General features: G+C 40.6%; 1 protein-coding gene across 4 annotated transcripts in view; it reads right to left on the bottom strand.

The window, feature by feature from the left end:
• The window catches only part of SLC12A1 (solute carrier family 12 member 1), a 67501-nt gene that overhangs the window by 6578 nt on the left and 34343 nt on the right, over positions 1–26580 (bottom strand). For all 4 annotated transcript variants that reach the window (XM_074966368.1, XM_074966370.1, XM_074966371.1 and 1 more), the window contains exons 14-25: positions 25885–25986; positions 23455–23610; positions 20197–20296; positions 19994–20105; positions 17861–18001; positions 15762–15868; positions 14468–14550; positions 11119–11262; positions 7512–7643; positions 6936–7047; positions 3213–3299; positions 73–208 (exon numbers count right to left, since the gene is read on the bottom strand). In XM_074966368.1, coding sequence (XP_074822469.1) covers positions 73–208; positions 3213–3299; positions 6936–7047; positions 7512–7643; positions 11119–11262; positions 14468–14550; positions 15762–15868; positions 17861–18001; positions 19994–20105; positions 20197–20296; positions 23455–23610; positions 25885–25986 — 1412 coding nt within the window. The remainder of the gene's footprint in view (positions 1–72; positions 209–3212; positions 3300–6935; positions 7048–7511; positions 7644–11118; positions 11263–14467; positions 14551–15761; positions 15869–17860; positions 18002–19993; positions 20106–20196; positions 20297–23454; positions 23611–25884; positions 25987–26580) is intronic.

Raw genomic sequence — 26580 nt, 5'->3', positions numbered from 1 at the left:
ATTTCAGATTTGTTCACTAGTTTCTTTAGCTAGCTAGTCAGCAATATATAATAAAGGTAGGCAAAGATTTACCTTCTCCTTGAATGCTTCCAGCTCTGCATCTGTAATTTTCCATGGAGTCTCTCTTTTCAATTTCTCAGCAGTTGTTAAATCTTTGCAGCTTTCATGGAGGCGGTGTGGTTCAATCATCTCTTCAAAGAATTTCCAGCTGAAACAAGAATTATGAAAGAGGCCTCCCAGCAGGGTACTAACTCATTATTTCACAGATGATTTAGGTAAGGCAGGTCCCCCACTGACTGCAGAATGCAGCTGAATGACATGCAACATCTTTAAACATTTGGGGCCTAATTGTGCCCTCAAATACATCTATGCAACCCCACTAAAATGAGTTTATATGGATATAACTAAGAGCTATATTTGGCCCACTATCTCTACAGTGAATTTACAGCAAGCATTGGTGTCCTTGTAACACAGCCTATTTAAGATGCTGAAATGTTTTCATTGTAAGCCCAAAGTGGAAAGTATTAGTTACTAAGGCTGCATGTATGCTAGAAGCACTATAGCAACACAGCTGGTCCGATGCAGCTGCACTGCCGTAGCGCTTCTGGAGAAGATGCTCTAAGCTGACGGGAGAGAGCTCTGTCTTCAGCTTAATTATGCCACCTTCCACGAGAGCCCGTAGCTATGTCAACAGGAGAAGCTCTCCTGCCAACATAGCCCTGTCTACACCAGCACTTAGGTCGGTATAACTTACATTGCTCAGGGGTGTGGATTATTCACAGCCCTGAGTGATGTAAATTATACCAAAGTAAGTTCTAGAGTAGACAAGGTCTACGTTTAATAAAGAATGCAGGACTTTACACCACCACTGAACACGTATAATCATTTAAAAGAGTGTTGTAGTGTTAGAAGTCACCTGAATGATCAGTATACAGCTTTAATGAAATTAATAGCTAGTCTGTGTACGTTTACCCTAATGACAGGTGGAAAGAAGTTTTATGGCTAAGGCTCTGGAGTGGGACTGAGGGATCTGGGTTCAACTTCCAACTCTGCTATAGATTTCCTGTGTGACTTTGAACATACCTCAATTTCTCTGTGCCTCAGTTCCCATATGTAAAATAGGGTTAATACTACCTCCCATCTTGCAGGGGAGTTGGAAAAATAAATTCATAAACAACTGTGAGGTATTTTTGATACTACTGTATTGGCAGGCCGATCTATCTAGATAATTTTATCATTTTCAGCAGCAATTTCAGAGCCTAATCCTGCCTGTAATCCATGTGCACATCTCTTAATAAAATCAAGGGGATATGCACACAGGTTCAGGGAGAAATATGGCACTATTGCAGGTGTCCAGTCATGTTATACATTTATTATATGTTATAAATAATGCTGAGCTTTCAAATGCATTTGCTCATGTGAATGCCAAATGTATTTCTGTTTGATTCCTTTGCAAATGTACTTTGGAAGATCGTTATTCAGTTAACATGGGAAAAAGGAAAAGAATAATGCTTTTCACCATTCTGGGTATAATTAAAAAAAAATACTGACTGTAGAATCAGAAAGGGGATGAATAATTTAAATCGCTTTGCTGATTTTTCAGAAATATAGTTATCAAATAGTAAATACTTCACATGTTCATAAGAGTATAATACTCAGCATTCCTATAGTGTCTCCCATCCAGTGATTGTATAAGCACTAATGAAACAAGATAAGTATTGTTATCACCATTTTACACATAGAGAAATGGAGGCACAGTGAGATTAAGTGATTTGCCCATGGTTATACCAGAAGTCCAAGATGATAGGTGTGTGTGGAAGAAAAAGAAAGAAGTATGGTATCAGAGGAGCATGGAGGTTAGGCTGGAGAGCAGAAGGAGGTACAAGTAAACTGTTAAATTTCACAGAGGACCTTGAAGAACAAGGGAGATATTTTGTACTGGATTCTGATGGGGCAGTGGGTATATCCTTCTCTGAGTTGGTGAGGAGATATTCTATTTAGGAGAGACTTACTTTGGGAGATTTGGGACTTATCTTTACTTTGAAGGAGGACTTACAGGGTCTACTCACTTTGGGGAAGGTTCAACAGAAATCCAGAGGTGGTGGTTTGTTTTGGAAGAGCGGAGGCAAGTTTACCTGCTGAATGGGGATTAGCTACAACAGGTTCTGAAATACAGAATTTCTAGTACCCTGCAGGCAACAGAGGGGTGATCATCTAAGGCAGCAAAATAGAAGGCTAGAAAATGTGAAGTGGCTGTGAGGGCCGGTAGTTTTCTAGTTTGCCAGGGACAGCAAAATGTTTAATGCTGGCATAGCTCTCAGAATATCTCTAGCCAAGGCACTCAGAGATGGAATTTTTTGAATATTACCTATTCTTCAGTCCTCACTTGACTTATCTAGAGAATAAATATACCTAGCTTTTAAAAAATATGTGTTGTGCCTTCATTATATTTGAGTGATAGGAGAAAGCGGTAATGTCCTTCTCTAGGGAAAGGAGCAGTGTGTGTGTTCGGCCGTAAAGATGGTAAGCTACTGAATGCCTGGGTGAGGTAAAACCCAGGGGACTCTGAAAGTCTGAGTCAGAGGGGAAGATGAGTCTTCAAAAGAGCTGCAGTGAAATCTGATGAATAGCATGATTTAGTCATGGCCATGGAAACAAAACCAGATATGGAAAGCAATTATAAAATGATCCCTGTTAAATTCAGTAGCTCATAACTGTGAGTTTTTAATTAGTCTTTGTATCAAAATAAAGTCCTATCATTACAACATAAAGTGGAGGGCCGTTTGTAGTACCACCCTTTGTATTAAGTATCAGGGGGTAGCCATGTTAGTCTGTATCCACAAAAACTACAAGGAGTCCGGTGGCACCTTAAAGACTAACAGATTTATTTGGGCATAAGCTTTCGTGGGCTAGAACCAACTTCATCGGATGCATGGAGTGAAAATTACAGATGCAGGCATTATTATACTGACACAATAATGCCTGCATCTGTAATTTTTACTCCATGCATCCAATGAAGTGGGTTCTAGCCCACGAAAGCTTATGCCCAAATAAATCTGTTAGTCTTTAACCTTTGTATTGTGATTTTTAAAAGACTTTTTTTTTGTGCAGTTGCTTTCATCCTTTGATCATTTTTTTATAATCAGTATAAAAGAAACAACTCCCAGATAAAGAACTGCAGTGAAATAATGGGTTTTGGAAATGTTTCTTACCTCTCTTTGTTGGGTTTCATGTTGATGTTGCCAATGATCTTAATATCAGCATATTTTATTCTGAATTTGCTTAGAAGTGAAGTCATCCTGAAAACAAAGGGGAGAACACTTCATCACTGCATTTTTAAGTACCTCAGATCAAAGAGTGCTCGTAAATGAGTTAAGTCATCAAAAGCGATCGTCTAGTATTTTAACTTTAACTATATGACAAGTGAATTTATCTGAAATGCTTTAGTTAGTGTTTCTGTTTTCAATTACAGAATTTTATAGATAAACTATAAACTAGGGGTCTGGCAATACTAGAAATGCTACAGTGCTGCTGTAGCACTGAAGGGTAGACGCTTACTACAGTGATGGAAGGGATTCTTCTGTCACTGTAGTAAATCAACCTCTTCGAGAGGCAGTAGTTAGGTTGACGGAAGAGTTCTGGGGTTAGGCTGGCTTTACTACTAATTATTTCACATGTAATTTTTCACAGCCCTGAGCGATGTAGTTAAGCTGACCTAACTTTGTAGAGTGGACCAGCCCTAAATTACTAGTGGGAGATCAGTGGGAATTGCATAAAGATACAGAAAGCAAGAGCAACAGACAGAGGGAGGTATGTTTACATTTTAGGGGAAACATTGGTTCTTTGATCAAATATTTTAAAAGATCCGTCATATACAAAGAAATATAGGAGAGAATTCTCTCTTCCAGTTGACAGTACAGACCTCTATCATCCGAGTTATCAACGGAGCTTATGTGCATTGAATAAATAAAGCACAACTGTACCGATTGGAGAGGAGAATTTGGTCACAGGCTTGATAAGTAGTATTTGGAATTTTATCAATCTGTGCACTCGTGTGGTCCCGCTACTATAGTATGAGAGCACTTCCCCAAAAAATTAAAAATAGAAAAACAATGTATCTATCTATCTCTATTTCTTCCTTTCCAGCCTGTAGGAGAAATAGCTTGATTATTTTACAGTTTTTATTTGTGTGCACTGTGTTTGAGGGTTAGCCAATTCAGATATTGGTTTTGCATTTAGTTCCAAAGTTGGCTACTTCTACAGTAGTAGTCAGGGAGTGTTTGCAGTGATTCACTTTCTAGATTCCTTGCTTTCTTTTCTATAACTAATTTTTGGAGTTTGGCAGGATCCAAGAGTTTCCTAGGGCAGATCATTGTGGTGATTTCTTCTTGCCTATGAGGAGAGTTTTTATTTCCACTTGGAGGAGGAAGTTATCTGAACAGGATTGAGCAGGAGCATTTCTTGCAGTTTATGTCTACATCTAGTCCAGGATATGGCTGGCTGTTGGAAGTGGGTGCAGAGATTAACTGTGAGAATGCTAAAGTGGAGAGTTTGGTTTGTGGTATAGTATCAAAAGTGTTGTCTGTGTTGATGTTGAAGTCTCCTCAGATGATAAATCTTTTAAACTTTATCACCATGTCAGGCAATGTCTCTTTCAGCTCCTTTGGAAAGCTTTTAGTGTTTGACAGATGAGTAGGATGTTGAAGTTAGTTGCATCTCTGGATTCACAGATTAAATGGGCATACACCAAGGATTTTGTTTCAAATGATGATGTCCCTCTATTTAAGGTCAAAAGGAATAGAATGATCAATTTGCCTCCAAGTTTGTCTTTCCTGGGTATGGGTATAGAGAGTGAGGTAAACTCATGTTGAGTCTGCAGTGTCAGTCATCCACACAGACTTAGTTGGGGGACTTGTTGATGATAAGATGGTAGTCAGTGAAGACCTATTGACCACAGAGATTGCACTGATCAGCCTGAGCACTGGGTCCTGGCATTTGCAGAAACAGTGGTGGCAATAAAAATACTTGTATCTGCCCATTGGTTAGTAAGGCTACTAAGTTCTGACGTACCCATAATAATGCCAAAACATCTTGCTTCAGCTCTAAATGAAATTGATTGTTGTCTGTGCCAGGTCAAAATCCGGAAGCCAATTGCCAGTCTGAGTAGCTAGGCCAGCCATTGCATGGTGGCCATGGGGGGAAGGAATCCTTTCTTTCAAGCAGCAGAGAAACTACAGAGCCATTTTGCATAGTTTATACCAACTCAATGACTGGAATACCCTCCACAGATACTTATGTAGCCTTTTTTACACAAGTGTGGGAAGCTTGGCCGGATCTACATAGCTCAGTGCCACACTGGGGAGAGCGGTTGCACAGTCCCAGTCCATGGAACTTCATCCATGCCCTTGTGGAATGTCAGCTATTCAAGTCCTCATAAGAGAATGCAACCAAACCACGGAGCAGCCTTGTCTCGACTAATTTCCAACTCATGCAGTTATATCCTTCCTACTTAAATTCCCCCTGTAGTGATAATTGGATAGTTATTCTTCACTTCCTGTCCTAACCAGTTGCCTAGTGATGCTCTGTTGTGTTAAACAGTTACTGAATTCCAATCCAAATTGGCTGCTTTGGAAAGAATGGTGTTATATAAATGATGATTATAAAGAGCTCACATTAGCAACTTTGTTTTGCACATGGATGGAAAGCAGACTATAGCTCAGAGGTCTAGAAAGTTTTAAAACTAAATGACTTGGTTTTCAGCTCTTAAAAGTTTGTACTTGCTAATCACATTTTTGTGGGCTGTCTATAGCAGTGGTTTTCAAACTTTGGGTTGTGACCCAGTACTGCCTTGCTCAGCACTCAGGGACCCTGGCAGCTGGCCAGTAAAAACTAGTAGTCCCTACCTGTTCTGACACCATGCTGCATCCCGGAAGTGGCCGGCAGCAGGTCCAGCTCCTAGGCAGGGGGGCCATGGGGCTCCACGCGCTGCCCCCGCCCCGAGCACTGGCTCTGCACTCCCACTGGCCAGGAACTGGCCAGTGGGAGCTGGGGGAGGGGGCGGTGCCTGTGCGTGAGAGCTGCGCGGAGCCACTTGTGCACCCCTGCCTAGGAGATGGACCTGCTGCTGGCCGCTTCTAGGGCACAGCATGGTCCATGGTTCCAGGACAGGTGGGAAGCCTGCCTCTGACCCCAGCTGCGTCACTGACTAGGAGCCGCCAGAGGTAAGCCCATGCCCCAACCCCGTGCTCCAATCCCCTGCCCCAGCCCTGACCCCCCCAACCTGGAGCCCCTTCCTGCACCCTAAACCCCTCATCCCTGGCCCCACCACAGAGCCTGCACCCCCAGCCCCCTACCCCAGACCAGAGCCCTCCTCCACACCCTGAACCCCTCATTCCCGGCCCCACCCCGCAGCCCTAACCCCTATATCCCAACAGTCTGCTCCAGCCCTGAGCCTCCTCCCACACCACAAACTCCTCATCCTCAGCTCCACTGGGTCTCGGGCATCAACAATTTCCTTCAACTGGGTCACCAGAAAAAAAGTTTGAAAACAACTGGTCTATAGCATGTGCATCTGGGAGGCTTCATATGCAGTTTCACTTGTTAACTAGTCAGAATCATATAAAACACAAAGATTTTCACATTACAGACTAAAGAGTGTCATTCTCTAAGGAGGGAACATGACCTATTAGGCAGAGAATATGTGGGGTGTGATCTTCCTATGCTAGTCATCATTTATATTTAAGATTAATGACCCCTAAGGCCCTTGTCAAGTGTTAGACATCTCTATATGAAATATACTTTTATTACTGTTCAAAATAAAGCAAGCTGGACCTGCTCAAAATGTTAAGGTTACTACTAGAGGAGACTATATACAACTAATATTCATAAGCAATCAAAACATTTTAAACAGTAGTGGGGAAAATAGTTAAATTTACGCTAGTTTTTCATCTTCGATCCGGTTGATCTTTCCTCCAGTGAAGATCCTTAATTTACAATCCTTCCACTTTTTCCTCATAGTCAGAATATAGGGAATTAGGAGTGTTAAACCTGGATAAACATATTAAACCACAGGGAGATCAAATGAGTATCTTGTGTGGTAAAAATCATAGGCGCCGACTCCGTGAGTGCTCAGGCGCTGGAGCACCCATGGGGAAAAAATAGCTGTTCGGTGTGGGCAGGAGGCAGTGGGTTGAGGGGGTGGAGCGGGGGGGCAGGAAGAGGCGGAACAAGGGTGGGGCCTTCGGGGAAGGGGCAAAATGGGGGCGGGGACTCAGGGGAGAGCGGGGTTGGAGCACCCACCCAGAAAAATGAAAGTCTTTGCTTGTGGTAAAAATAAAGCCTTCTCCTTTACTTCGTAGTGACATACACAAATTTATCGTAAAATATTTAAGCCATGTAAAAAATAACCTACATAATGTAAGTGTTATCATTTTATATAAATCCCCAAGTATGCATTCATATTTGGCAACATAAAAATCTTTCTCCCTATGGTGTCCTTTTGAATCTCTTACCTCCATCATCAAACAGCCACCAAACATCAATTGTTCCTTTCCCTTGTTTCTTTTTAAACTGATTGCTGGCTTCTAGCAGCCTCTGATTGAATTCACCCACATGCATAGACTGGATTGTGTTAATGCTGCTGTCTGAAATGAGAAAGAAAACTGTGTATCTTCTTTTCTTTTGAGAACTGAAGCAAAGCAACTTTCTGATAAATCTGCTTTCAGGAAACAAGGAGGAAAAAAACCTCATCATCTGTGTGAAATTTTTCTTCTTCCTGTTTCTTTTTGGGAATTGGAACCCTTTGGACAAAATAATGCAATGTCTCATAGGGAATCAAAAATGAGTAGTGAAATTTTGTCTAATCTCAAAATAGTTTATATTATCTTTTACATTAAACAAAGAATATATGCTTGTTTTTAAATGTGGGATTATAAAGTAATGAATTGATTTCAGATCACGGCATAAGGTGGTATTTTATTCACCATTAATTATTATGTAGATAATGTATTGAAATGATTCAGGCCCCAAACCTACAAACATTTATGCAGGTGCTTAAATGTATTCACATAAGTAAAACCAAAAAACCTCACAAAACATTAGGAGACATCTTCATTGACATAGTGAAAGTGTTCAGTTCGGTATCTCACAAAGGCATGGTATGGTGCTTTCTGTCAGTGAGGGGTATCACATGTGATATGACTCCTGTTTGATTGTCACCATGTGAGCTTGGTTTGACTTGCATACTTAAAGTCAGCATGTGCGTAAATGCTTACAGGATGTGTGCTTTAGTGTCCTTTTGGGGCATGCTTTCGGTTATAGCTGTTGGAGGTACATGGACTATCTTGGTAACATGATTCTTAGGCCTCAATCCTGAAAACCCTTACTGCACAAATAGATCATCTTCTGAACCTTAATGTGTCAGCGCACACAACTTCCATAGGTACCAATTGGAACTGCAGTCCATAAGCAAATTTGCTCTTGTGTTAGTTTTTATGATATCAGGACCTTACTGCATCAAATTATAAGAGCTGTAAAAGGGAGCAGGTTTCTGTGGATGAGATAACCTATTCTAAAATGGGTATCATTGAAACATATAGGAAGATAGGAACTGTTTTGAAAAATGTAAGGAATAACAATTTTTTTTACCTTTTATATTACAGACATATTAATGTTTTGCAAAATATTGAATCTTCCATAAAATACGTTATAGGGCTTGCTAAAGGGAGACATGAACAACTAACTAGATACAGAGAAGGTTGAGGTGGGGCAAAGACCTAAAGACCTTCTGGGCAATTTGTCCATGTAGACAAGCCCTAAGGGTGGGAGGAAAATTTAAGCAATGGACATATATAACGCCCTAGAAGGTCTTTGTGTTAATTTAAAAATAGGATTTGCTTCTTATTGCAATGCTGGTTCTGTCTAAAAATGTCTATATACTAACAATATTTTTCCCATTCCATTATTCTTTGAAGCCAGTGACTTTATTACAGTTACCTTCCAACGATTTCAAAGAGACAGTGTCAGAGCAATATATAAAGTGGAGCAGACAGGCTTCTTTATAGGTTTTGCTCTGATGTATTAGGTTCAGAAGATGCTTTGTGCAGTCTTCGAGTGTTCCCAGAGTTTTGACAAGATAATTCTAAAACAATTATCAGCTTTCCTGTGTGGTATGGCATCTATGTTGGGAGTTCTAACAACTCCAGGGAGAATATATTTATAAACAAAATGGGAAGACAGGAATATTTACTAATATAATGTATTTTCATATTTCTGTTTGAAAAGTGTTCAGAGCAAAAGTGTGCAATATGTATTTCCTATTAGAGCTGATGAGAAAATAGAAATCCCTTTCTTAAAAGGGCAGTTTCTGTCAAAATTATTTTCCAGTGCAAAATTCCCAACCAGCTCTATTTTCTTTCTGAACTGACCAGAAAAGAGAGGCTGTAGCATTTGTTATGAGAGGAAATTCTGTACTAACATGCAAAATTAACTGAGCACTGCCAAGTAAAGAATTGATCACATTTTCTGCTATTAGTCTGTGATAACTTCTTGCTATCACTGGGAGTTGAGTGTAAAGATAGACCATAGTTTCTGTAGTAGAAAATTCAAAAAAATATTTTTATGAATGCAAAAATGGTTTTGGATGGGTCATTATCATACCCTAACAATTGTGAAATGAGAATTTTAATTCAGTGAACCTTTACCTGTAGATTTACTATATTTCTCATTTGGGTTTGTTTACATCCCATATAAATTTTAATAGTCTAGATCCTACCACACTATACTACTTACAGTCCATTTTATTTGTTTCATAACATGTTATACATTTGCCTTCAGTGCTTATGTATACATTGGTTCACTCCTTTAGTATGATAGTGTACCCACAACATAGAACTATGGCCATTTTTATAACATATTTTTTCATCCACACATTGTGGGTTTTGTGTACAATAGATAATTTGAGTTTGATTGTTCCCTGAATTCTGTGCACAGTTCAACATTTTTATAAAATTTCAGAAAAATGACCCCAATATACGAAAATAACTTGTTGATCTGTGTTTGTTCAAACATTTAGTAGCCATACCCAATTTTATCAATTAGATAAAAAGTAAAAAACCAAAGCCATGCATTTCATCTGAAAAATGACAAAAGAAATTAATTCTGTCATATCAGGTAACATCTTGTACCAGCAGAGATCACTATATACCTATTACATAGTTATCTCAACTAATATATTGTGACAGGGTCAGGCCAGATGGCTACAGGAGAGTGATAGAAGGCAGATATATTAGCCCCAGATTAAGTAGGTCCCTTTCCCCTGGGTAAGGTAACAGGGAAGGTTCCAGAACAATCAGGAACCTTCTGGAGACAATTAAGACAGGCTGATTAGAACATCTGCAGCCAATCAAGAAGCTGCTAGAATCAATTAAGGCAGGCTAATCAGAGCACCTGGGTTTTAAAAAGGAGCTCTCTTCAGTTTGTGGTGTGCGTGTGAGGAGCTGGGAGCAAGAGGCACTAGGAGCTGAGAGTGTTGGAGGACTGAGGTGTACAAGCATTATCAGACACCAGGAGGAAGGTCCTATGGTGAGGATAAAGAACGTGTTGGGAGGAGGCCATGGGGAAGTAGTCCAGGGAGTTGTAGCTGTCACACAGCTGTTCCAGGAAGCACTCTAGACAGCTGCATTCCACAGGGCCCTGGGCTGGAACCCGGAGTAGAGGGCAGGCCCGGGTTCCCCCCAAAATCCTCCCAACTCCTGGTCAGACACAGGAGGAGTTGACCTGGACTGTGAATTCAGAAAAACGGCCAAGCTGAGGGCTGCTGTGGAGATCAAAGGCGAGCAAATCCACCAATAAGCGCAAGACCCACCAAGGTAGCGCAGGAACTTTGTCACAATATTTATGTTCGGGGGGGGGGAAATGTAGTACCAGAACCCAAGTCCACAGCATTCTGCTACTCCATTAGCACATTTCCCTAATGTGTTGTCTGGATTAAATGGCAGCTCCACTAGCTAAAGTCAAAGGACGTCATTGTACCTTAGGAGCTTTTCTCTAGAATGAAGGTATAGCTGTGTATCAGTGAAAGTGTTATAAAACGTCCTTTTATGTCATTTACAAGCTTACCTTTTTTGGTTACATGCTTGGTAATATTGAGCTTTCTGGCTTTGCCAAACAATCCACAGATACCACGACTTTCTTCTTCAAATTCATTGTCTTTAATGGTAGCTTCTAGTGCCAGCCTCTCCTGCTCTAACTTCTCTAATTCCTCTGTTAATTGAAAGCAACACTGGAAACTAGTAACATAATAATTTACAGTTTAAATTAAACTGTTGATGGTAATAACATTGAGAGTTATAATTATCTGTTATGATTCTTAGTATACACTGTAAAAATATTGGGATATGGACAATTTTTGTGAAATGATTTTCCTAGTAGGTGTCAGGAAACTCAATTAATAGGTGAAAGCTCTAGTTCAGGGTGGACCATACTCATCCATAGAGATTGCATTGTTATCAAGTGTTACTCTGTTGCTCTCTGTCTTTAGTTTGCTAGTCCACCAGATCAGAAATAGCAGTATCACTGTACTTTATAGGAAGATAATACTTTGGTTTGTTTTTTCTTTCAAGGATATCAAAGCACTTTATAAAAGCTGATTTTGTCCAAATTGGGAAACCAAGGCACAGAAGTAGTAAGTGATTTGCCCCATGTGTCACACTGAGTTATAGAGTTTAAGGCCAGAAGGGACGACCAAATCATCTAGTCTTACCTCCTGTATATCACACACCACCACCCAGCACCTGCACACTAAACCCAACAACCGAAATTAGACCAAAGTATTACAGCCCACAGGAAACTAGACTTTTATGTGCCAGAGGCAGAGAATACGAGGGGCTGAGTGAGGTCACTAACTAAGGTCCCAGTGCACAGTCCTCTGAAGTGAATGGAGTCTTCTCATTCACTTCAGTAGGCTGTGGATCAGACTCTAAATTGTGAACATGATCCAGTTGCCTAATTCTCAGTCCCCTTCAGTAATCACAAGAGCAGACTGCCTCCTATTTTGAGATGCTCATAAATATTTGAGTACTTACACTGAATATGTGACCACCGTATATATTGAAAATATTACAGTACTTTATCTTGTGTTGATGCATTTTGAAATGCTTGCTGCAGAGACAGAAGAGTCCGCTAAACTATTCTGTATATGTAATATAAAAAATCCCTTCTGTCTTGGAGAAAATGAGCTTTTCTCCAAGGAAAAGTGGCATCCACTGCTATTGAATTTATTATGGTGAGGTAGTAGTTAATATGATGTAAGCACTAGTTCGTAGTAAGCTTTTTTAAAAAGGAATGATGTTTTCTTTGGAGTGAGATATGGTACAAAAGTATTCTTCCTTGGCTGATAAATTACCTGTGTATATATATAAAGTCATCTGCGGCCATTAGAGTTTATTAGCTCTGTTGGTGCTCTGAATTGCTAAAAAAAATTTTAAATTAGACTCCAGTATAATAGCATAGTGCCTGTGTTTATTAGGACATGATGATAACCACTGACATACACTTACTCAAAACTAAAGATTCAGTTATTCTTTTAAACATAATGCTGTAGTGAATCTAATAGAACACAGTGTTTCTTTTCCCACTTCCTAGCCTAATATGTTTGTATGTTAAGTATCATCCGCTTCAAAAGAGTTCTCATTGTTGACTTTTTTAGGGTCAATTGTAATTTCTAGTTGTATTTCTATTTCTTTGACAATTTGCACCTTGATAAACTAAAGTAAATGTTCAGAATTGATATTTATCACTATTACATTGGAGTCTTATAGAATGTGTTTTCCCAGAGAGGTTTAAAATAGGAGTCAATGCTTGACTGTTTCCCAGTCAAATAATCAAAGTGTTAGGGATATCAACAGGGAAGTCCGCAGAGGCTGATTTGGAATTTAACAGTGTGTTTGAAAGTGGAGTGCTCATCTGCTCTAGTTTTTTAAAAGGAAGTTCTGGAACTTTTTATGCTTAAAGATCTTAAAGGTGACTTGCTGTTGGGTTTAACAAAATTAGCTTGCCCACTAAGGAATGGGCTTTAGTTTTGTGATTACTTGCATAGAAGATTCTGCTATTCCACATCTCCCTTGGGTATAAATGACTGCATTTTGGTATGTGTACCAACAGGATACTGCAAGGAGAAATGAGAAAGGCAAACTTCCAGCAGGTGGCAGCAAAGAGTCATCATTCTGTTTTATGATTAACTCGTATATCTATTTTCGTATTAGATTTAGTCCACTTCATGTACAGTAGAAAAAGAAAAATACTTCATTTTGTGTACAGTGGCTTAATTGCCATAGCTCAGTTGCATGTTTCTCCTGCAGTGGACTAACTCTCAGTGGGACAATAATTCTGTTGCAATCCTGAGGGTTCTTCTGGTGGGGTTTCATTTGGTATTCTCCTTTCTAAGTGTCCTTGGGAGGCAGTGAGATGCCTACAAACCCTACACATCCCAAGGATGAAAAGAGAAAGTGATGGCAACTGTGTGGATCCAGGAAACCCCCATACTAGAAGAACCCCGCCACTCCATGTCCACTAGAACTATGCACTGTCCCCTTTGGAAAGGGGAATTGCAGCTGCAATGGGGACTTGGTGCTCCATATAGATGCACTAACTTTGTGTGGATTTTGCAGGTGAAATCTACTGTGACACAGAGTAGCACAGACAGGGTTTAGAGAGTGGTAGCTCCCACAAGTCCCAGCAATGTCAGTCTTGGGGAGCTGCCCTATAGAGTCTCCAAGAGCAGGGAGGGAACATACGTTGGAGCCACCAGTCAGCCTAGTTGTGCCTGATTTTACTACTTCAATCCATGCCAAGGAGGGGGTGTCTTGGGACCCCAGTTCTGTGAAGCAGTGTGCAGGACCTCTGACCAGTTCTAAGGCCCACCCTTGAAGGCCTTTCTCAGGACAATAAGTGCATTTACTTCTGTGGGAGCTCTGCTACAGTACGGATATTGGCCAGGACTACACGCTTACAAGTAAGAGGCTGTAAGAGGTAGCTGTGTTGCCCCAGGAGAAGGACAGGAACCAGACTGTGATTCTGAGAGTCACAGCCTCATCCCTTGGACCAGGGGGATTCGAGAAGTAATCTGTGCCAGAGTTTTGCTGACACAACCTCCTTCTCCCTTTGGGCAGGTGTCTGAAACTATTTTTAGCTCTTTATTTTGGAATGACTAGATTTCAAGCTGACAGTGGACCTTTAATTTTTTTCACTAACATGGAGAAAATGGTGTGATGCTCCAGCAGTTACACATATTTTATTGGTTCTCAGCTTCTGGATATCTTACATTATTAAGCTGTAGGTTAACAAGTCATTGAGCAGGATTATAGTGGATTGATATGTTTGGAAACAAATGGGAAAATGATAGTTTAAAAAACAAGCATACCTTAATAATAGAAGTTAAGTGCAATTCCATTATTCCATCACTACATACCTTGAACCTGGAGGACTTGAGATATATCAAATCCTTGGCTAATTCTGACAATAACCACGCCAAGCTCAAAATCAAATGCATCACTGAAAACAAAAATAAAATGATTATGGGCACTTTCTCACCAGTGGTATTGTAGTTAAAAAAAAAAAAAGTGGATAAGCTAACCCAAACTAAACTCCATATTCCTCAAATGACAAGTGGGTAAACTCCATTTACCGCATTTACCCTTATCTACACTACTGCCTTACCCTGTACATGTCACTTAGAGCTGCCTAACTTAATGACATTCAGAGAAATGTTAATGCTTGGTATGAAGCATTGTGGGCCACACGCTGCCCTGCAATGGCTAAGTCCACCAGAAGTGAAATGTGGCCAAAACTAAGCAAATGTGAATTTGCAGGGTTCCAGTGACTCTTCCTCTCAAGACAGAGGAGTTGGTGCTTGTGAGAAACGGAGAGGTTGTCCCTGAGGTGGACCTTCCTCTCACAATTGCCTCTAAGCTCCCCCTTGTCAGCTTCTTTAGGAGTTGTGCCACCCTTGAGCGGCTCCTCCATGGTAGTGCCCCATTCCATCCCTTCTGACCATCAGGAGACATTGAGTGGGTTTTACTGCTGGCTGAGGTTTTACTGTTTGGCAGTGTGCTGGGAGGGAGGGGGAGGAGGTGGGGAAGAGGCAAGGCCAGGATTTGGGGGAGAGGGCGGAGTTGGGGCAGGGACTTTGGGGAAAGGGTGGGAAGAGGTGGGGCGGGGCCACATGGAAGGGGTGGAGTGGGGGTGGGGCCTGGGGCAGAGGTGGGGTCGAGCAGCCAGGGGGAAGTGGGGAAGTTGGTGCCTATGTTCCATAGTGCTTTGGGCCTACAGGGAGAATGCCATTGTTCTCTCTTATCCACCAAGCATTCATTTGGGGTTAATTTTTCCCCATCCCAGTCCACAGAAAAGAAGAAAATGTAGTCCTACAAAACTGAGAACTGTGCAGCTTTCTTATGCAGCTTTGTCAAAGCACTTCTACTGTGTCAGTGATGGGCCAGGTGTTGCCTGATGTGCCACAGTGGGGATGATTTTGTCTTCTGAACATACATCCTTTAGGAACTAGGTTGAGCATATTTTCATTCATGAGCCTAGAGGGAGATGGAACTCAGATCTCCAGAGGTGAAAGGCTAGAGCACCAGCTGAGCTAGCTTTTTATACTTTCAGTTTTACTTACTAGAAATATTTTACATTATTTTTTCTTTTTAGAAATGCAAAATACTTTGAGTCCACAGAAAATATGATGATGAAACTGAACCATAACTTACTGTATAACACCCATGTAGTTTTCAATTTGCACAGCAGATGCATCCCGCCAGTCTGTTTTAAATCCCAGCACCAAGGTATTTGGTCTCATCCTACCCAAACCTGAAGCCTAGTGATATTAAAATACTGCATGAAAAGGTGCAAACACACCGGCTGTTGCTGTAAATGAGAAGTAATGGCAAAAGATAACTGAAGTAATGTTCTGGAGATTCTTAAGATTTGATTGCATTTTGTGAATGTCCTTCATGCCTGTACCCAAGCAGAAAGTAGAAAGATTAGGTCTACATTATTCCGGTCATAAATGGTTTTTAGATGAAAGAAATGTAGTTTTGCTAATTTAACATTCATTTGCATTTCTTCTGACATGCTCTCATGAAAATGGTTCAGTAACTTAAAACCAAGAGCCAGTTCATGCTGCTGTTTGTGTGCTCATTCAACCTAACAGCATTATGTTACAAGCCAGACAGAAGCTTAAAGTAAATAAACTAGGTCTTGAAGTCCCTTTAAGGATTTGAAGCACTCAGAGGGAGGAGTAGTGGCAGTCCTTTGTTAAAAACAAATTCTTTACTTTAGGAGTTCTAGCCATCCCCCTGAGGAGATGATCCAAAAGTAGCTGAGTACACCTTATATGTAAATAATAATTTGGAAATATGCAGGAAGAATAGGCAATTTGGCAAGATGTAACATCAGACCAGGCTTCTTCCAATGTTCAAAGCAGGTTTTAGGTAGAGATGGGTCTGAGTGCTAAAAGTTGGATCCAAATTTAAGAGGGGACCAGCTCTAGATTCAAGCTTCCCCCTGGTTCCAGTTAATCTAATTTGATTAAGTATGAGTGCAGACTAAAAAATGCAATATGTTAGGAACATTTTCTTAGAATACACAAATATATTAGCTCTTGAGGTATTGCATTTGCATATTTTTATTGCTAACAAAAGGGAAATGGATAGAGCTATGGGAAAATTGTTTTTGTGAGTTGTACTGACACATTCATATTGTACACATTTAAATGAATAGCTTGTCTGCAAAACAATTTCATACCGATTTCTCCAGGATACTCTATTGGTGGTATGGCCGCCTTCCCAGACTGCTGAAAGGGAAGTGTTTATTTGCACTCATGTACTTGATTTTGATCATGGCATTTTAAAAGAGATGGAAGAAGAAAAGATCATCAGGAATAATAGTTCTTAGAAACAACAAAAAGAACTGCTGCTTGGCAAGCTGTTTTGTACACAAACTCAAGATACTCCTCATTGAGCTTTAATACAACAGAAAGATGTACTGTATTAACATATTGCTATATTAATACATCATCTCACTCACCTCTGCTGTCCATTCAGCAAACATGATAAAACCCATAATATGCTACCAGTGGGTAGCTGTTACCAGAGAACTGACAAAAAGTCTTTTGCGTGTCCATGCTCCTGTGGTGAGGTTCACAGGATGTTTTGCACATGAGAATGGTGGGATTCTTTCCCTGTACCTCCAGACATACATGTTTATACATGTGCATGTGAAAGAGAGGGAAATGGGGAATCTAAAAGTGGTACCAGTTTAGACTCTGACAATGCTATCTTCAGTGAAGTTAGGTTAATTTTAACGGTCTGTTTATAAGAAAGCTGGAATATGTTTGAAGTGATAGGAAAATGTTTCAGGCAGTGAGTTTTTATTATTTGAGATGGGCTTCACTGTGTTTGCAAAATTAATATATATAAAATGATAAATATTTCCTGTGATATGAAATACAAAAACATTCTCAAATGTCTAATATACTGCATACCAGCAACAAGAACTCATTTGCAGTGCACTAAGTGCAGGCACAGCCGTTTGTATGGTGCCTTAAAGGCACTTCTATTTTCATAATAGGGCCTCATTCATTTAGGATAGAATCATCCAGCTTTGTTTCTCAGTTCCATAGCCTGGAACCAAATCTGTTCATGAAGTAGACTATACTACAAAGAGAGGTATCCTCAGGACACCCTCTACATTTTTAACATATTATCCCTTATATACAAGGCCTTTTAACAAGTAAACAGTAATGCTTGACGTACAGGGAAGCGTTGATGTAATACTCTTGTACGCATTTTGTAAATAAAAAGCTTACTTGAAGGAGACTTTTGACTCCATCTCTAAAGCTGTCAGCTGCCACCGCAGCGTAAAATGCTTTTCTTTTGTTCTTTGTAAGCCAGGCCTGCTTTTTTGCCATGCCACTGTTCATCTCTTTAACACACAGCTTGCGCGGTCCCTGTAGGATACAATAAAATATTAGTAAGAAGACTTTGTTTTATACATCGCACTGTGATTTTGAAGGAGTTACCTAGTCTGCTGTACGGGGGAATGGACAGAGTCAGAAAAATACATTTCCAAAAAGAGTCCATGGAGATTCAATGCTTGTAAAAGAACCGTGCTGGTAACATAATTCACATTCTGTTCAAGAGGACCGAGGCAGTTAATGCTACTTAAATATAGTGATTCTGACAGAAAGAAAGACTACTCTGAATTGTAACATCTTAGAACAATATTGTGATGAAGTATCTCTGAGCGAATAAACTCCCTACCTGACTTGACTGCATAAGCAACCCTACAGAAGGCTCAACAGATCTTAAGCAGTCATTAAATGCCTATCTTCTGACAGTAAGGGCAAACTAGACCTTAACAAACTGGACACACAAACTCCTTTGTTACTGTGTCTTTCCAGTGATCATCTGATAGCTTAATTGGGAAAAATCCAACAGTTACAATATTTGTAGGCATTATGGGATTCCCACTGACAGCACATAGCAGTTTTTATCACCAGGTTATTTCTACAGTTATACAAATCACAGAGGTTCATTGTGTCACACTTTTATTACCCACTAAACTAAATTTAGCTGAAATTGTTAGAGAAGAAAAAACAACAAAAATGCTTGCGCTAGCACAACCAACTTGTGTTGTTTTAAAGGCAGAAATGAAATCACCTAACACTACATGAAAACCAGTAATAATACAGGAAGATGTCTAATAAGAAACCTTGCTGAAGCCATGTTGAAGCAAAGTTGTCTAGTCTGCACCCACGGACATTAATGGGAAGCTCCCATTAACTTCAGTGATGCAGTATCAGGGCCACATACTCATATAGGACTTGTCTACATAGTGTGCTAGTCCTCACTAGAGAGGTGTAAATTCTCATGCTCACTACATGTTGCATACTAACTGCCCCATGTGGCACCTGCTGCCGTGAACTATAAGTTCCCTGGTGTAATACTGCTTGAAATGGGACCACGTTAACATGCACCGGGGAACTTCCGGGGTGCAGTGGCAGGGTCCACATGGGCCAATTGTTGCACAACACACTAGTGTGCACTAGAATTTACACCCCTCTAGTGCAGACTAAGGCACCATGCAGAGAAGCCCAAAGACTTGTTTGGGTTGGAAGGGAGCTTATCTAGGTCTTCTAGTCCACCTTTCTGCGTTTTGGTAGCATTGATTTAATAATTACTTCAGTAACACGAGGAAAAGGATGCATTAACTGGACTTGACTAGCTCTAACAAGGGTAATTCCATAATCCCTTTTGTAGCTTGTTCCACGATTCAGTTTTTATTACAGTTAAAAAAGTTTGTCCTACATTTAAACTATACTTTTCACTGCTGCAATATAAGCTCATTATTAAATGATCCCTATCATCTTTACTGCATCTTTTCCGTGCACATAGTTGTAGCTACTCATATAATAACAAAAAGGTGTACTTAGGTAGCTCCTTTCTTCATAAGATTTTGGAGCAGAATCCCTTTCTCCCAAAAGCTTGATGAGTATTGCTATTATAATATGTATGGGGAAACTGAGGCACTGAGCGACAAAGGTCAACATAGCAAATCAGTGGCAGAGCTGAGACCTTGGGTATTTTGACTCCTGTGCTCTGTTCCCGAAATCATTGTGCCTCCTTGTCCCCGCACTTTCTCTAGCCTCAGTGTATCCAATTTTTTAAATCTTTCCTTGTAACTCTAATTTTTCCAAACCTTCTCTCATTTTTGGTTGGTCTACTATGAACTCTGAGACACATCTCAATGAGGCATTAGCGAGCAGGCTCCAAATCAGTTGACAGCCTTCTTGTCAAGGCGCATGGCAAAATTCATTGACATGTTCTACTCCTCAGCATCAGTGGGAGCATTGTGTGCCAAATGAGTTGAGAATGGAGCTCTGCAGTGCACACCGGAGAATTTTGCTCTTAATTTTTAGGTTCACATACATAGACCCTACCGTATATACTTGGCAGCAGATGCAGAGACCGTTGTTCTTTGTGAATGAATGTGTGATGTCTAACAGAGCAGGTCTTGTCATGGGTCCTCCTGTTAATACTATGCACTGAGGTCTGGAGGAGGAAAAAAAAGGGTTACATTTAACTGGGAATCTATCTATCTAACTCTAAACTGAGCCATTCACTATTTCTCTGCAAACCTTACCTGAAGTTTTTCACATGATCTTCTACAGCAGTTAATTCCAGTGCACTGTCTAGTGCATTAACATAGTAAAGAGCCTGTGCAGATGAGCCCCAATTTACCTCTGTGTATGACAAAGAAAAACATTGCATATTAAACCATGTTTTTTTCTAAGTGGTATAACAGATGTCAGCATCGTCTTCTCAATGAGCCATAGCACACTGTATTCTATCATGCTCTCCGCCACATAAATGTTTGGGGGAGAGGGGGCATGATGCAAATACAAACATACAAATAAATCCTGCCTCATTCTTTGTTTGAAAAGCGTAGGGAATGTTCTTCCTCTGCTTAAGAGATGTTTTGCTCTCTGTTCCATTAACTCTCTTCCCTTCTCCCACGTATCAAATGGACACCCCTGAATAAAGAAGTTGCATTTGATGTGATATTTCAGCAGAGGCAATGAAGCTGTTAGGAAGGCACATTACTAGCTCCAATGAGTTAAAAACCACATGCTTTCAAAGAAGAAAATTGAAGGTACGGTGCCTCACTTACTGAGACATGCCAGTCAACCACAAGCTTGTTTGCCTTGCTATTGAACGCATACTGTTGCAACCTCTTTATAGTGCATGGTGTCTGAGAGACAAAGAATACTGCCATGGTAAAGGAACCCTTGTATAACAATATAACATGCCATTGTCCTTTCTCCCTACTCCTAACAGCCAACCCTTTGGATCCCCTCACCCTTCATGGGTGTGCACTGGGCATGACAATAATCCCGCTCTATTCTGGGACTAGGCTTCAGTAAGGATCCAAGTGGCAGCTCTGCATGCAAAACTCCTGGGGCTTCTTGGCACAGCTGCTGAACTCCTAATTCATATAGGGTCTTGAGGGATGCAAGAGGACAAGAAGTACCTGTTCACCCCTAGACCAGTGGAAGAAAAGAAAGGAAACAGTAGTGCCCCAAGATCCTAAACATAGGATCCAAGATTTGGAGAGAGCAGAAGCTGTGTATATTGTGCCTCCTGGCAAGGTAGCCCATCAATGTTACCTAAGACTGATTCTAAGAGCAGAAAGTAGAAGCAAGTACTAGGAGTGCATCAAAATTTCTGAAATAAGATGGGGGTCAGTCCTGGGCTTGTGGCGGGGGAGAGGGCATGGAATGTTACCTTCCAAGTCAAACCTAAGGGTTGGTTCATTGTAACCCCTGCAAACTGAATGCCCTGGGCTCAGTTCATGAACCAAACTCTGCAGGGATTACACAGTCCTGCAAGTGGTCTAAGTCAGGTATCCTAGTTATGGGTATGCTATAAAAATCTAGCTCTATTTCCCAGCTGTTTTCTAAGATACTCAAGACTGTTGGTCTAGCAGAATGTGATCATTCAGCTGTATGTAATTACTTTCCAAAAGCCACATCTTTTTGCTGCTGATATCCTTGTTTCTCACTTTTACTGATGTTTGGCTGAAGGAATCAGACTGGAAATAAATTATTTCTAAATTCTTTTGTCATGCCTGTGTAAATGGGAAGTAACACCAGTTACGCCAGTGTAGAACCAGCATTATATGCAACTTTTAAAATTCTGAATATGGCCTTTTTGATTTTTTTTCCCCCCCAAGGTAGGAAAGAATGTCTCACCTTTCTGAGTATCACTCAGCTGCCAGTAAAGAATGTAACATCTCATATGGGTAGTTAGTAGAAGTGCTCCTCTCCTGGTGGGAGGGAGAGAGAGTTTCTGTGCAAATGTATTAGCTGGGAAGTTTGTTGCTTTTTCAGTCTGAGAGAGTGTCTTCACTGCAGAGTTAGCCCCAGTGATTGGAATCCAGGTCTGAGCACCTGGTTGGTCTTGCCTGCGTGTGAACAGCCACAGAGCAAAGCCCTGCCTGAGTTACTCTGTTCTCTTTGGTTCTGCCTTTTCCTGTGCATGTCACTAGGACTTCTGGGGGGCATAGTCTGTGGTTCTTTTTATTGCAGTAAGCTGAGCTGGTCTAGGATTCTTTCCTGGTATTTGTTCATCCTTGTAGGCATTGGAGGACTATCAGCACTCCAGTGATATAGCCTACATCCTCATTGGAAAGTGGGTGGGTAACCAACCTGAGTGAAAGAGGAACCTAGACTGTAACCCATGCCCAGGTTGAAAGCACCACAAACTCTGGTGAGAGGGTCTTGTGTGTGACAGCAAGGTGGTGGTGGTGGTGGATAGGGCAACACTAAGGTAATTAGCCTAGTTAACTCTGCTGTGAAGAAATACCCTGAAATTAGTGACCATTCTGATTTAAGACTCCAAATAGGGGTGTAGCAGATGAGCCACTTCTGGATTAAAAAGCTGAAAGAACAGCCCTGTTCCTTTACACAGGTGAGTCTGCTAAGACCAGCTGAGCTAGACTGCTTGTTGCAAAAGCCTGATAAGGAGGTGTGTGTTTGGGGGTAGAAAGGAGCTGTTTCCTAAAAATCTCCCTCAGAAGTTTCTCCCCAGAGGTGGTTCTAGCGTAAGAAGGGGCTGGTGAGAGGACTAGATGAAAGCTGTAGCCTGAAAGGAAGGATTAGACTTTTGATCTAGGAATGGGTAACAGAGTTTATACCTCCTAAGAGCTGGAGTTTGTGATTAGAGTATCTCCTTTCTGCTTCCAAGAAGGCTGGATTAAATGTGCCATAGGGAAAGGACCTTTATTAGGGCCCCATGTTTTGGAAATTTTAAAGTAGTATTCTTGTGATTTCTTAGTTATACATTTTTATACCCACGTGTCCCAAATTCTCTATTACTTTTGGGCCTTTTCTGCACACACAAGTTACATTGGTTTAACTTGAATCAGAAGTTACATTGGTTTAATGAAACTCATGCAAACCTCTGTGTGAATACTCTAATACCTGTTTATGCTAAGTTTATATCAATTCAGATTACACCTGTATATAAGCCAGATTCAAATTGATTTCAGAGCATCTACACACGAATGTACATCTGCTTAACTGAATTGGTTTTAAATCATATCTTAAATTAAACTGGTACAACTTTGTGTATAAACTAGGCCTTGGGTTATCCTTGGGCTGCTTGTAATACCCACAATACAATGAGGTTTTGCCTTAAGAAATCTGTAGAATGGGATTTCTCTGTTTATTCATTGTGTGCTGTCCATAGTGCCTGGGGCCTCCAGTCCTCCTTATGGCAGAAGTTATGTTGAAAAAGGAATGACCATAGGGCCTAGGCAGTAGCCTTAGGAATGACTACAACGACCTCAATTAACTGCATATCATGAACAAAAAATAATAAACAACTTTTCCAGTCTCACCTGGCTTCTTGTATGTCACATAAATATAGAGGAAGAGCTCAATGGCATAAGTGATGAGAGCTGCCCACCAGTTGATGACAAACATGACACCACAGCACAGCATGGCTCCAAAAAGTGACACCCACATGTTGTAATACTTGAATGCAGGTCTCCAGCCTATTTAAATGAGAATCAGAAAAATCAGAGATGGAGAAGGTGGAAGGTATATTCACACTGCCTGCAGATAGAAATGATTGTGCTGTAAAAGGGTTCTCGTAAGTATTTGATATAGTTTTGTATGCAAAAGGATGAAGACTGTGTTGAGACCTCTTGGATATTCAGACCACTGGGGTCTCTGAAGTCTCTACCCCTGGCTATTGCAGGATTGTTCCCTACAGTACCTCTTCAATGGCTTTGTCCAGTTGGTTTTAAACAGTCAGTGCATTTACATGCTTTTGCCAAATTATAGATTACAGATTCAGAACTGAAAATGAATTTTTCCATAACTGCAGGTAATAGGTTATTGTCTCCTTTTTGATGCATTTATATAACTCTCATTAATGTTAATGGGAATTATGCTCCAAGAGGAGAATATATCCCAATATTGTAAGTGCTCCTGCCTTTTAAACTTAGAAATCATTTGGGATCACTGAAAAAAAAATTGCAATTGACTTTAAAAAGGTATTATTCCTACTGCTCTTGAGCTGTGATATTGAATACTTCCCCTGCTAGCAATTAAAATGATGAGTCAAAGAGTGAACATCCACGGTTTGTGGGTCTCTACCAGGTGTTCTTCAGAACAGATTCTTTGGCGAGGGAAAAACACTGAAGGTATAAGGAGGTCCCCAGTACCCTAACATGGATCACAATAATAATGATGGAATGAGAAGGCACCACTGTGAAGAAATTTACTGTCCTGCAGTCTTGCAATTAGGAACATCTATCACTGTGAATTGACAGGAGCCAAAGAAATTAGCCAAAGGAAACAAGGAAAATAAGGAGAAAAAATTGCTATGGTTTTATATGAAATGTTAAGTAGTTACAGAATCATGACTGATGCACACATGAAGAGCACAGAGGTAATTTGTACTGAGCTCTATGGTAGCACAGAGCAGATCTGCATTTGTTCAGCTCTGTAGATAATTAGCAGAAGTGCTTATTTTTTCTGCCCTCTGAACAACTGGCAGCATGCAGACATGTGGGAAGGGACTTGATATATATGTTTATGCCGCCACTGTGGCTTCTTTCACACTGGAAATAGAGTGTATGTCTCTACTGTTTGAAATTAATAATTGATTTGCAGCAGCGGAAAATTGCCTTTACTGTTGGTCAAAAGGGGCATCGTTCAGATTATTCTCCTTATTTTTGGCTGTCAACCTTTCATTCATGAAAATAAAGAGGATTACTCTGCCCGTGGTGCTACAAATACACCTGGATGCTCCCCTGTTGCATAGAACTGGAGAGAGGCCCTTCATCCTCTTCTCTCTCCTCCCCTGTCCAGGACTTGCAGTGGTATAGACTAGTCAGGGGTCAGAGCTTAGACCAAAACATTAAGCAGAGGCCTCATGGATCCCAGTCATCCATTTGGAGGGACTCTCTGCAATTTCTCTACAACACTGCTAATAGCTATGGCAGGCCCACTAGTCATGTTGCCACTGTTTTGTTGGTTCATTGCTGCTCTATGTAACCCACTATAGGGGCTGCCATTTCCAATCATAGTCTTACTATTATTAATAACTTACTACAAAATGCACTGCAGAGCTTCTGCATTTATTGGGGAGAAGATCATGCTACTTGATGTGGCTTTTTCCCTCCCCACATTTCTGGCTTACCCACTTTCTCCCAGTGGCTGATGGACCATATGGAGTTTTGCAAAGGGGTCAGTGGAAGTGACTATGTAGCTGGGAAAGCATCTCGTGGCAGCTTTTACCATTGTTCTGCTCCCTTCCATACTGTGCAGTTGCAGGGAGCATAAAGCTATATATTTCCAGAGCCAAATTACAGTTTGAGAGAGAGCCATTAGTCTTAACTTGTAGAGATAAGTCACAGTCTTCAGTGGGAGCATGGTCAGGCTGCACATTGTATATCTTATTTGTTTGCAGTGTTGTTGTAACCACGTTGGTCCCAGGATATGAGAGAGACAAAGTGGGTGAGCTAATATCTTCTGTCAGACATTTTATTTTATCTTGTATTTATTATTTCTCTTCAGGTCTGGGAAAGAAGAGCTCTGTGGAGCTCGAACGCTTCTCTCTTTCTGCAACAGACGTTGGTGCAATAAAAGATATGACCTCGCGCCCCCACCCCCCGTCTCTATCATATAACTTACTCATTTTATAGATGCTGGAACTTTTGCTGGACAGCAGCTAAATGTTAAGTTGCCCTTTTTTATGCTATTTTGATATCACAAACTGTGATGCCTACAATCAGTTCATAGTGGGCCCTAAAACTAACCTGGAGATTTTGCATATGATGCATGAAAACAGGAGAAGTTAATAAGCGCGTATGAAGCCAGGAAGAAGTTGGAGATGATGGGAGCAATGGTGTTCAGTTCAGCTGCAAGAAAGAAGCATAAGTATGTACATATATATATCTTCTTACTATATGTTCCATTCTATGCATCCGAAGAAGTGGGCTGTAGCCCACAAAAGCTTATGCTCAAATAAATGTGTTAGTCTCTAAGGTGCCACAAGTACTCCTGTTCTTTTTTGGATACAGACTAACATGGCTGCTACTTTGAAACCTTAGATTTCATGTGCATGTCTTTCTGATAGCTTTGGGGTTAGACAGCTGTTTCCTCAAAATGCACTAATGCTTGGATATTGGAGAAGTTCAAGTTACACCTGCAAAACCTGGGTAACTTTCCAGAGGGGGCTAATTTAGGGCCAGATTGTGAAACCCTTACTCAGATTGGGTACTACCTGATTCTACAAATGATATAATTGACTTTAATGATGCTACTTGTGCTGTAAGGGACTATTCAATGGAAAGGCATCACAATCTGGCCTTTAATTTTGGTTTAAGTTTTTTTTTAAATGTAATTGAGCGGATGATGCACTTCTTAAAAGCAAAAGGGTGATGGTGAATTTATTTTCTTTGCTTTTAAGAGGCATTCTGAAACAACACGTCACACACTTGAATTTGAAGTCT

Source organism: Natator depressus, chromosome 10 (assembly GCF_965152275.1).
Source record: "Natator depressus isolate rNatDep1 chromosome 10, rNatDep2.hap1, whole genome shotgun sequence".
In the NCBI taxonomy this organism is placed as follows: Eukaryota; Metazoa; Chordata; order Testudines; family Cheloniidae; genus Natator; species Natator depressus.
The sequence above is the reverse complement of the archived record's forward strand: the minus strand, read 5'-3'. Positions and strand labels throughout refer to the sequence as shown.